This window comes from Pteropus medius, unplaced genomic scaffold (genome assembly GCF_902729225.1).
Source record: "Pteropus medius unplaced genomic scaffold, Ma_sr-lr_union100, whole genome shotgun sequence".
NCBI classification, from domain to species: domain Eukaryota; kingdom Metazoa; phylum Chordata; class Mammalia; order Chiroptera; family Pteropodidae; genus Pteropus; species Pteropus medius.
In genome coordinates, this window is record NW_024340693.1 from 4,166,574 (window position 1) to 4,179,387 (window position 12,814).

At 50.4% G+C, this 12,814-nt stretch overlaps 1 protein-coding gene across 1 annotated transcript in view; it reads right to left on the bottom strand.

Moving 5' to 3' along the window:
* Positions 1-489: 489 nt before the first annotated feature.
* The window catches only part of XPO4 (exportin 4), a 73,886-nt gene continuing 61,561 nt past the window's right edge, over positions 490-12,814 (bottom strand). The window contains 5 exon segments of the mRNA XM_039863200.1: positions 490-7,277; positions 8,780-8,872; positions 9,248-9,365; positions 9,865-9,995; positions 11,279-11,397. Coding sequence (XP_039719134.1) covers positions 7,080-7,277; positions 8,780-8,872; positions 9,248-9,365; positions 9,865-9,995; positions 11,279-11,397 — 659 coding nt within the window. The 3' untranslated portion in view covers positions 490-7,079.

Genomic DNA, 12,814 nt, shown 5'->3' on the forward strand with positions numbered 1-12,814 from the left:
GCAACTAGCAAAGTACTGACACAGAACAGGCACTTTAATTAAAAGGAGAGCCCCCTCCCACCCGGGCAGCCACCAAACTGTAAGTGATGTGTTTATTTTCCATTCCCCGAGGCAACCAGCCCATATTACGTTCCCACCTTCCTTCATTTCCTGTACCAGTTTCATTATCGTGCCCAGTTTTATACATTCCGCTGAAATGCTTTGAATCCTTTCTGGCATAAGTCGAGAATATAAACGAATGGCTCAGCTGCCAAAAAATAACGTTCAGTAGTTCATAAAACAGGTTGACAGCTTTGGGAGTGCCATAATTTCTATTTAAAATACTCTTTCCAGGTCTATAGCAACCCATGCTTTATTTTTACTTTGATCGCTTTGAGCTGATGACAGGTCTATTAAACCAAGCATTTCAAAACCAGACTTAGCAAAGGAGCAAGAAAGAAAAAATAGAAAACAAATTAAAATCAATAACATGAACCAAGAAACAAGAAACAACTTTTATGGCAGTATATTTTTACAGAGGTAGTTAGTGTTCCATACATACAAGACTGCCTTGGTTTATAACTTAACAGAAAAGTTTGTTAAAGCAAATTAATTTTGGCTTGAAACAGACCTTTTTAAGCTTTCAAAGTTTCAACCGCTTTCACAGCATGTGAGACCCAAGGGTTACCTTCACCTAACGTGTTATTTTTATAACTGGACTGACCACAGACATCAGGAAGTTCAAAGTTACACCCCCACCAGCAGCTCAGCCTTTCACAGTAATACACGAAGATTAAAACTTTCCTGGTGAAACATTTACATTGTAATTTAATGGTTTTTACAAATCATAAAAAATATCAAAGGCAATTTGATTTGTGTTAAAGGGAAAATTATTTGTCACGTTACACTGGACTTGATATTTTCAAGTCAATTTCAATTCAGGAATTGTTCCTTTTGTGTATTCAGAAGTGATTTTTGTTCATCTTGCTATTCTTTGGAAATGGTGCATAAAAGAAATGGGGATTACTCTGGAAAGATCTCTTAAGGCAGGGGTCCCCAAACCACGGACAGTACGGGCCGCAGGAGGTGAGCAGCAGCGAGCAGCGAGGCTTGGTGTTTGCAGCCGCTCCCCAGCGCCAGCATCACCGCCTCAGCTCTGCCTCACACCGAGGCCTTAGATTCTCATAGGAGCACCGGTCCCTGGTGCCAAAAAGGTCAGGGACCACTGTCTTAAGGTAGGATGAATCTAGACTTTCCTTTTTTAAAAAAAATAACTAATTACCTATAATTACAAGAACACAGATCCAGGTGTTTTTCTTCCATTCGAGTGCTTTATCACCAAATTACTCAAATTAACCTCAGTGTATTGCAAAGACGCCCCCTCGAAGTCTAGCCCGTTTTGAGAAGGGGACTAGTAAGATGAAGATCTGATCAAGACCTCCTAAAGCTTCACAATGTGTGTAAAGCCTTTAACTTCACGCAGCAAAGAAACCCATTTTGTTTCTCTGATTTATTTGGTGACGGCTAAGGTACAAAGAATTACTGATACATGAAACTCACTTTGGAAATAAGGATTTTTTTGTTGTTCTAGGAATAACATGAGCACATAATTTTCTCGTTCCTGTAGTGAACTCTCCCACACCACCACGGTGGTGGCCAGGGCTACATGGTCGCATTGGATTAATGTGACGAGATCACGGTGTTCAAAAACCATTGAAGTCCATCAGGTGTTAGACGTTGTGTTAGGACACACCTACGTAATGGAGCGAAACGTGTTCTGAGAATCTCTAAACGTAATGGAATTTATCGAGCATCTACTATTATATTTTATCCATCAGCATATTTTAAATACATGGACAGTCTAGTAGGGTGTTGATTTATGTGCTACAATTCTGACAGTGCGCTGCCATTTAGCGCTGTGTGGAATTTCCGAGCAAAAGATTTTCTCATTAATTTCACCAAATGTGCCCTCTGCTTCCAGTTAGTTTTAAGAGTAAAATTAACTGCCATTTGAGATTACAAAGAAAGCACACAACTCAATCTGGAATCCCATGTTTAAAAAAAAAAAAAAAAGACAGTCTAATCATCATCCATAAACCACTCAATATAAACTAACTGTATTTTTAGAGATGTCCTTTAAAAAAAACAATACCAGGTTTTTCTATTTGGGACTGTTAAAATCATCTGTGGCTCTCTCAAATGACAGATGATTAGCCTGTGCCCAAGGTCCCACCCTCGATATTTAAAGGGGGGGGAAATTAAAACTCAGTATGTGCTCTGCTTAGTCCTCTTAAACTTAATTTTCTTTATCCACCTTTGAAGTGGACTCAAAGCCCAATATAACCGAAGAAATACCATTATAAATCAATGAATATTCAAAGCAAAATCAAATTTAAAATGTTTTCAAAACACATTTTCTTTAAAAAATTAACTTTTCACTACATATGTACAAGATTTAAGTTTAGGTAAAGGGGGAAAGTCTGTCTGACACACAGCAGAATGGTAATTTTCCAAAAAGAATGACCCGAACCTCTAAAAATATTTACTATAAATATGTCTCAATAATTTAATTAATAATTCTAAAATTATTTGAGACTGTGAGCTGAGACAAAAATAAATATGCTCCATATTACAGAATGTAAACAAAACATTTTCTTTCTGAATCCTGGATAGTGTGTTAGGGCTGGGTGTTCTCCCCCAAGGTAACGCAAATCTGCGCCTACACAGATGTGTCGTGTTCTTTATTTTTAATTGTTTCATGACTGAGTAATGTCCCCGGTGTCAGTCGTCCTATGACAGTAAAAGAAATAGCACCGTTTTAACCAGTTTCATAAAACAGTCTAAATACCCATGAATAAATCGCACATGGACGAAACAAAAATGTAACAAAAATATTTAGTGAAAAGACACACTTAACTCCCATTTATGGATTTAAAAAATACAAATAAAATTTTATCAACTTGATATTCAGAGCTTGTAACTGGCTCGATACATAACCTTAATTTTTTTTCTAAAATCGTACTGTAGCATCTATTGAAAAATTAAATGTTACTTTGTATCTTCATTAGCAATGTCAATAGAGATAAATATTAAAACAGTATGCTTGTCCCCGGGTCTCTTAAAAAAACTGAAAAGTCTTAGTGTAAGTTTAAAATTTTAATATTTATAAATTTAAAATGTTTTACACGTGCTGAATGGTGGCAGTGCTGACACTGTATGACAATTAAACCACAAACTCACTACATGGAGCTTCTTCCTATGCAGAGCGCCGAGTCACAGTACCAGCATCTGCGATCTGTGGACCGTCACGCGGCAGAGGACACCCCCGGGGCTCCCCTGAGCTCAGCGGCCCGCAGTCTAGGGCTAGGGGAGCACTGAGGCCTGAGAGTGTACACTGCTGGGGAGGCCTGGGGACAAGTGGGGGGCACACCCCAGAGCTGAGGACAGAGACGTGTGCGGCGTGAGCCTCGGGCCGAAGCACACGCCACGCTCCCACTCGCCACCGCGGCATCTCAGACCGGCGCAGTCTCGGCGACTTGGACCAGGCCAGAGGCCAGAAAGCAGGTCCCGGCATCCAGCCCCCTGGGGCAGACGGGCGCCCACTGCTAGCCATCCCCCTCGACCTGAGCCACAGCTGTTCTTTGGCTCCATAAGTCACGAGCGCCCATGATAATCCATCAGGAATACTCGCCATCTTACATCTAAGTTAGAATGTTTGACGTTCAACTTGAACCGTGGCTCGTGAAATCAATTTGAGCATGGCAATATTCCGAATTTGGACTTCTTTAATTTTAGAAAATCAATTTTTTAAGAATACGTAAATGCAGAGTTTTCAGGACATAGTTACCAAGTCAGAGAAAATCTGCTTGCATTTTAAAATAACTTAAAACATTACATCCTCAAATCAGCTATGTTGTTTTGTAGAAGAACTTACAGATCCAAATCAGTTACTTATTCTCTGCTTAAAAAAAAAAACAAAACCCTAAGAAGTACTGAGGTTCCTTCTGCCTTGACAGTATTTTATTCAGAAAGCAATAATGAAAATTACCCGTCAGACAGCTAACTTAGTAAGGCCTTATGACAACCACCTCTAACGCGAGTGGTGGCCAACAGAAACACGTGAAATCGTAACAGACAAAAACGGTGTCGTAAAGGTCCGACAGACACCGCACACTACTAGGACACTCGGACCTGAAATCCTGCAAGTCGGCAGCTGGTTCCCTTGGATACCTGAGGGGTTCTTACAGGTATTAACAGAAGTGGAAAATACGGTGGCATCAGAAATGCAGACTTGACGTTTTTGGTGAAAGACAATAAGAACGCTAATGCTGATGGCGGGACTTACAGAGATGCTGCTGCGTTTTGAAATGAAAATTATGGAGGGAGAAAGTCACAACTGTCTCATCTGAACAGAACAGTGTAATATAGTTAGATACATGGCTTACAGTAAAATAGACTAAATTCTTAAGATTAGTGGAAAAAGACTGCAAAGTCTTTTTTACATAAAATGTCATACTTTATACGAGACAAAAAACTCAACGCGGTGATGTTAACATGCTTTCCAACAGATTAGGAGGCAGCAAGGCAGAAGGACCCCAGCGACCGTTGAGAAGGACACCGCCAGGCACTCATCCCCCCCAGCAGCCGCCCACCCAGGAGACCAGGAGAGGGAGCCGAGCCTTTCAGCAGAGCCCAAGCATACAGGTGCAGACGCTGTCACGGGAATACAGATCGTGGAAGTACAAAGTCCATGGTGACTGAGCCTTGGGAAACGAAGAAAAATCAAACAAAGAATAAACTGAAAACCAGAGGTTAATGGTTACTATATATGAACAATGAAAATTTCATAGAACACAATTTTTAAAAAATCGAATATTCAAGTGTCCCTTTAACATGTAAAAAGGGAGCACAAATAACGTCTTTGTTTAAAAACTCTTTTGACAAGTTTTAATAGTAAAAATCAACTTACTAGAGTTAAGCCAGTGTTCTGACGCCCTACTGGGCCAAGAGCATTAAAACGAAATCCAAACAACTGAAAAGCCAATAAACAGAGCTAAAGGTAAAACCGGACAAAATAAAGCGAACCAAAACAGACCCAAACTCAACCAATATCCACACACGAACGGCTGAAGAAGCTAGCTGTTGCAAGAAAGTGGCGTCCCCATTGCCTAAAAACCAGCAGTGGCTTTTTTCCCAGTTTGCCACTAATCAACGTTTGGGTGACATCTTAAGTATTATTTGGTCCAATGTGAAGTAAATCTTGTTTTCATCGAAAGTCGTCTAACGAAGCTGCAGCACTGGAATAGCGCGTGGCAGATTCAGCAAACGCATTTCCGTCCGCGCAGACGTCAGAGATCCAGCTGCCTTTTCGTCCACGACGGCACCCCTTTCCTATCTCAACTCATCACCAGCTCATGGCTTCGTCACGGCGCGTGGCCCTACTCAGCCCGCCGTGTCTCAGTGGCCCCGGCGCACAGACGCGCGAGGCTCACGGCTGCCGAGACCGCCCGGGGCTGGGCCCCGAGGACACCGCACGCAAGGCAGACGGCGCTCCCGCTGCGCGCGCCTCCACGGCCTCTCAGGGAGCAAAAGAGGACACCTGGACACACACGCAGCGTTTCAGCAGCTCTGGGGAGGGACGCCGTTTCCCCCGGCGGCCTGGCTCCACCTCGGTTGTTACTCCGCGGTGGTCGGATCACGAGCATCACCCCCAAGTCGCAGCTCCGGGCTCCGTGTCCCCGGTGTGACGCCACGCGCGAGGCGGGTGCCATTCTGAGTCTGTGCGTGCCAGGTGGTGACACCGCAGCCTGAGGGGGGCCAGGCGCACCGGTGTCGCGGCTCGGCAGGCGTGCGCCTGTGGCTGCACACGGCAGTGGCACTTCCACGTCCTGCGGTTTATAAACTGGCTCTCGTCTCCATGATTTAAGGGGACTCGGCAGCAGTGCAAACGTCCTGATCGGGAAAAGCAAACCGGAGGATCTGAAGTGGGATTTTTTTACCTTTTAAACTGAATGTGCCGGGTCCTGTGACACGAGGAAATCCCCGCTCCAGCGCGATCACTGCCCGACTCCGGGAGCAGTCTGCGGGAAGCATCGCTCCCAGCCTTCCAGAGTTATTGCTTAAGCAAGCCACCAGAGCACAGCGTGCGCCGTGGCCACGCTGGGGGACATTCAGAGTCAGACCACGCACGCGGGAGCCTTCACCCCACTCGCCACCCCCAGGGACGCAATGGGCCGCCGGGCCCACGGTGCCAGCACCGACCAGCTCCGGAGGGTCACGCCGGATTCCTTACCAAGACCAGGCTCTTCCTTTGTACGCTCTTAAAATTAAGGCAATGAAATGGCTACGGTTCCTAAGTTCTTTTTATGGAACAAAACACACACGTATTTTCCTCTGCGAAATCTGGTGGCAGTTTCGCCGGAGACCAGCGCCACACAGAAGCCGCGACACCAGGTGACGTGCCAGCGTGAGCGCGAGTGTGCGCCGGGGCTCCTGAGACCCACCGACGTCCCTTTCCTGCTGGACTCGCCAGGCCAGCAGCGGAGGGAAGCGTGAAAGCACAAGACCACGAGCGCTGTCCACGTCTTTTGCATTGATTCACAACTTTGGGGGTGACGCAGGGGAGGAGCCTGTGAAAACGAAGGATCCAGGGCCCGCAGACAGATTCTGACTCTGAGGGTGCAGTCGGGCCCAGCTCCTCGGCGTCACAGGTGGTCTGCGAAGCATGGCCGGGCGCACAGCCACCTAACACTCCGTGACAAAAACTCTAAACTTTGGCTGGCCACCTAACGTTTGATCAGGAGGCAGAGGCACCGGCTCGGCTTTCACGGTGCCACATCTGTTTGCACGAACACGGAATTGCATTCTGAAAACGTCACATCACCACTCAAGCCCTACAGACAGGTGACCCGTGGTGGCTGACACCAGCAGCAGACGCTGGTTCGAGAACGCCCGCTCCTGTCCCCGCGTTACACACCAAACTGCCAGGCTCTGCAAAACCCCAAGTGGCCAAGGAACCGAGGACAGGACAAGACTCAAGTCACCTCTTAGCAATTCAGTGCACTGTGCAGAAAGGGTCTGAGTCAGGCATAGCGTGGTCTTTATTTTACACAAAGAAGGCCGCCGACATTGGCCATCAGCTCTTCTAGACTCTTCAGGAAGGCCACCTTCTGCTTCCGGTCCAGCGTGGGGGGCGTGCTGCTGGCAGTGAGCGTGTTGAAAGCGTCTGCTAACCTCTGGTAAATGACGGGGTCCTGCTGGCTGGACAGTAAGGTCTCGACCAGTTCCGTGTACTCGGCCTGGCGGGGAGAGATGGTGTACGTGAGAAGCGGTGCCGAGCACCCCGGGCCGGGCACTGAGAGGCAGGGGCCGACGGCCCTCTGACAGCCCAGGCTCACCGGCGTGCACGCTCCTCCAGGCCCTGCTCCGTCACCTGTCATGACCGCCCCACACGCAAGCACCAAGAGCATGGGAGACGGCTGCGGCCACGCGCCTGGGGCACGCACGCAGGCCGCCGGGCTCCTGAGCCGTGCGTCACCCTTCCTGCCGCGCCTTCGACCCACGTTCTGCGTGTTTGCACCGCATTCTGTGCATAACGCGAGTCGCCAGCTGACTCAGCTGCCTCCCAGAGGTTCCCACAGCTGCTGTGTCCTCACAGCCGTGGGCAGAAGGGCTGCGGCCCTTCCCCAGAGCGGGCCGGGCCACCCGAGGGTCTGCACGTGCGGCTTCTCGGCGGCGCCGGGTCCGCAGCTCTGGGACAAGTGCAGGAGGAGCGTGTGTACGCCTGTGTGCGTGCGTGCGCATGCATGGCGTGTGCATGGCGTGTTCGTGCGTGTGTAGCTCTCCCATTTCCAGTGCCCCCATAACGAAGCCTTCGACAGAGAGGTGGGTGTGGGGCCAGGGAAACTCAGTGGGAGCTTTCAAAGCGGAGCTCTGTCAAGAAAGCTGGCCTGCTGCTATTTCTCGCTAGCTCTTCGGGACGTCACCACAGACCAAAACGGTGAAGCCGAACGCTCCCTACATTAGGAAAAGAGAGGAGCAGATGCACCCCCCCAACGGGCATGGAGCCGGAGTGGCTGCCGTAACTGCCCCCGACAGGCCTGTTCACGGGGACAAAAATAAACTGAGCCCACTTCCCTGCTCACAGCAAGGGCCTCGCCTCTAGGCCAACCCAGCAGGACACCACACCTGCCCACCCTGCATAGCCACGACATGTGACTATGCTTCTGAAAAGGCGACCAGGTGAAACAGCTCACACATGTAGGAACAAGAAGCCCATCTTCCTGGCGAGCAAGCAGAGCCAAACGACAGAGAAAGTCCCCTGACCGCGACGGCACCACCTCAGGAAGTGGCATCACGCGCACCTGCAGCATGGGGCACACAGCCCCCAAGTCCTATCTGGTTTTGAAAGAGAAATAAAGCCCTGAGCACCGGTCACAGCAAATGCCATGGCCTCTATGCTCCAAACAAAGTCAAGGCTTCTCTAGCCGGTCGCCTGGGCATGCTGGGAAGTGTGTGAGTGGGTTCTGGGAAACTGAGGCAGGTGGGGACCAACTGAGACTCTTCCCATACACCCGACGGGCACCTGCTCCCCTCCACCCCGCCGGGACGCCCAAGGACGGAAAGCACGCGCCCCCCGTCCTCCCACGCCACGGCTGTGCAAGGGCACGCTCTAGGGCCGTGCGCAACGCCAAGGACGGTTCACGGCACGGAAGGGAAAACGGATGCCGACGACCCGGCCTCGCCCGTGGGACGCGCACCGCGAACGGGCAGCGCGCCTGGCCGGAGGGACGAGCGGTACCTGATGCAGGCACACCAGCGTGTAGAAGGCCTCGCCGGCCGCGGTCGTCATCTCCGTGTTGTGCTTCTGCAGAACCAGCATGTCAAACACCAGCTGAAAGCACAGGGGACCCCAGTAAGGACACGCAGCCCCCCACGCCACGTTCCGCAAAGACAAAGGGGAGCGCGGTGCCCTTTCTCATCAAACGAATCGGAGAGTCAAGGAAACCGTTTCTCAAGTCCAAGGTCGAGGTGCGGGGTCACTGCTTGCTGTGGTGGCTTCGTCACATCCCCGTGAGAGGCACCACCCACATCAGTTCTCAGGAGCACGAGATGGAGCTGGAGAACTGTCCAGAAGGTGGACCCAAGGGCACGGCAGACACAAGGCGGTCACTTCCTCATCTGAACAAGGTGAGCGTCTCATCCGAGGGAGACAAACGTGACCGCCCATCCGAGCAGGGCAGGTGGCCTGGCCGCGCGCACCGCCTACCTTCAGAAAGTGTCGCGTCGCCAGGAACAGCGGTGAGTCCGTCTCCTGGGCTTTGGCGCACTGCTCGGCCAGCGGCGTCAGAGCCTCCAGGCACAGCTGGCAAACCTCCGAACTCATCCTGATCACGAGGGTCAAAGAACCAACCGCAGGGGACACCTGGCTACGACGAAGTGTGCGCCCCCAGGAGGGGGCACAGAGAAGCGAGCGAGTCCGCGTGTGGGGGAGGCCCCGGGGCGCACAGCTGGCCCCGGGGCATCTGGGGGCCGCGTGCACACATGTGAGTTCCAGTCACCGCACACGTCCGACAGGAGGCCCCATCGCTCTCCACTACGGGATGAGGCAGACGCTCGGCAAGAGCCCAGGGCATTACGAACTGGACACCTGATGAAGGAGCAACTTGGGACCCAGGGCCAGACCCCTGAGAGCTATGAACAGAGTGAGAGGAGACGAGCTAACGACCGCAGGACTAGGGTGGTCACAGGGACGGCAGCTCTTTAGAGAGAGAACACGGAACCACAAAGAAAAACGTGTAAATACAAATTATAAAAACTTTTCTGCAGGTAAGAGCTTGCCCCCCACCCAGTGACAGGCAACAACGATGCTCGTTTAAAGGATATGAGGTCATTCCCAGTTCCAGCGAGTACATCAGACTTTTAAAGAGATCTTCAGGCAGCTGCGGTATTTTCTCAGGAAAAATCTCACAGATGAATGTAATTAACTTGTAGTATTGATTACAAAGGGTGGGAAACTGAAAAAGGAAAGTTAAATGTTTAGGTGCTTATTAGTATGTTCTATTTTCGTTAATCAAATAAAGTAATAACAGATAAGCTTCTATGTGGTTTTTGAAACACATATAAGATATAGGAAACGTGAAGCCCTAATTAAACGTAAAATTAAGCCACAATGAAGGGAATATTTTAGTAACGTGAAGATAACACATAGAAAACATTATCTTCTGAATAGTCAATAAAAGCTACAATCAATTCCTAATAATTTTGTGTTCACCTGGAAAAAGTAAACAAAGCAGCCAAATCTCAAATTATCGAATGGCCTATGAATAAAACCTTGTGCAAACGTGTCTACTTGCGGTCAAGCATACTGGAAAAACACAAGGGTACCCGGCTGTCCCGATTATGCGCCCCAGACACGCAGCCCTCCGCGCTCCCGAACCTGTCTCCCGGTGGACAGCCCTGGACAGCTGAGGTCATAAGCAGGCCGTCTGCAGCTTAACTTCGCTTAAGAAAACACAAGTCTAAACGTTTAATGCTTTATTTGATGGAAAAAAAACAAGAGTCCTGAAGCCAATCGCTACAGAGCTGACTGATGCCCCAGCTTGCGGCCGTGTATGGGCAGGGGCTCTGGTCCACTGGAACTCGTGCCCGCTGGGACACTGTCACAAGAGACAAGGGTGGCCGCCGCCCGCTCGGTCTGCCCTCTGGCCCCGCGCTGTCTGCGTGCGCGCACAGACACACGCCACCCTCTCCTCTGCCCCACACCCTCTCTGGCATCCGTGAACAGGAGCAAGCCAGCTTCATTCGCCACCACTGCCCCAGCACTGACGGCTGACGCCAAGGTGCACGCAGCCAGAAGGCACGACCCTGAGACGCTGCGTGAGTCCTGGCTTCCCGCCACCATTTTTACGGGGAGCAACTGTGAACTCCTTCCACCGCGCGACCCTCGGCCTCAGCCAAGGGTCCAGAACCTACCAGAGGGGCGCGTATGCGCAAACATCTAGCTCGGTTTGGCTGCTTGGTGACCACTGAGAAGGAAATCAAACTGCCAATCCCAGACCCCGGCTCCTAAAGAGCCTCTTTCCTGCCGTAGCTGTATGGTGACTGCAGGACTCGGGCAGGACAGGGCGAGGGCCTGCGCCCCGGGCTGCAGACACGCGAGAATGACGGTGACGGTGATGGCGAGGCACGCGGTCACCTCCGCATGCACTCATCGGCTGAGCCGCGCGCACCCTCGCCTGGACTGTCTCTGAGCCTTGAGCACGGACGGTTGAGGTCCACACCCCCTTCCCCCCATTACCTTCAGGAGGTCCTGTGACATCAGGGGCAGGATGAGGTTCACTCCGTACAGGACGACGTCGGCCGCGGAGACGGACCTGCCCGCCGCTCGGCCCGGCTCCTGCCCTCTGAACACCTCGTCTGGCGGGACAGGGACAGTGTGGCTGAGAGGTGGCATCGACGAGCCCGTGAGGCTGGGCCTGCCCCACCCCAGGAAAGTAAGAACTGGCTCGCCCCTGAGCGCTGTGACCCGTGCGGGACGAGACCGCAGGTGCCAACTCGCCCTGGGTCGCCTTCTTCATTTCACTATGTAGGGTCCCCGAGTTCTTAACGCGGATGATACTGTGCTTTACATTACGTTTCTACAGTGATGAAAACTAATGCTACTCCACTAAATGCTGGCCATACTGTGTGTTAAACAACTTCCACGGTAATATCTACTTTATCTCTTAGATGTATAGAAGTTTTCTAAGCCAAAAAGGAGTAGGGGGGAAATACAGAAATTAAAATGTTACATAAAAAAGTAGTTTTTAAAAAAGGTGCCAGTATGACAAAGGGTTCACATCCTTAGTATATAAAGAATGAATATAAATTAATAAGAATTCTAAGACCTTTAAATACATAAGTGAGGAAAATCCATGAACAAATACGTAACAAAACCCCTAACTCAAGGGAAAACACTGCATTCTATTTATTAATCAAGCCATGCAAATTGTTTTAAAGTTACTACTTCGGATTCATTAAATTAAAAATGGCTTTTAACGACAGCACAGAAACGCTGGTGAGAATGCAGAATGACGGTTACATGCGGGGGCCCCGTGGGCACCACGTACACTAAGTAAGGGTGTGGTCGAAGGTCAGACGGAGACCTGTCCACAGATGTGACCGCTGCGTCAGTGTTTGTAACAGCAAAGCCGTAAATACTCCCGATGTCCAGTATTACTGACACTGGCTGAATTCCAGTGTGGAAAACCGTTCAGCCATCAAAGTCATAAAAAACGTTAGTGACACGGAAAAGGCCGACAGGACATGAATGAAAAAGGCAGAATATCACATCAAAGAAGCAAAAGGGAGATTGCAAAACGCAAGTCACACTTGACTCTGGACTGCGCCGAACGCGGGAGTCTCCCGTCTCTGTCCTTTGAAACTTCTGTTAAGAGTGACCAGTTGTAGAACGATGGGGGAAAAGGTTAAAATGAGCAAAAACGCACTTCCACTTAAAGACCACGTTCGGGCCTAATTCGGAACTTCCCTGCAGGGCTGGATGCGCTGTCTCCCACGGCCGGCGGGTGACAGGAAGCCGGGCCTGGCCTGGCGCTGCCCAGTGGTCCCCTCGAAGACGGGCTCCGGGCGGCAGAGGCTGCGGCCTGGGCTCGTGGGACCAGCTGTCGCCGGCTCTGCTGAGTGAGGCCGCAGACGCCACCCTGGGCCATGCCTCCAAACGCTCGCCCACCTGCTGTTCTGTATTTTTAATTATTTAATTAAAAATAATTAAACCGTCATCGTCCCTGTCATCCACTTTGCTGGCGGAAGCCGCCCTTGCAGCCCCTCCTTCGGC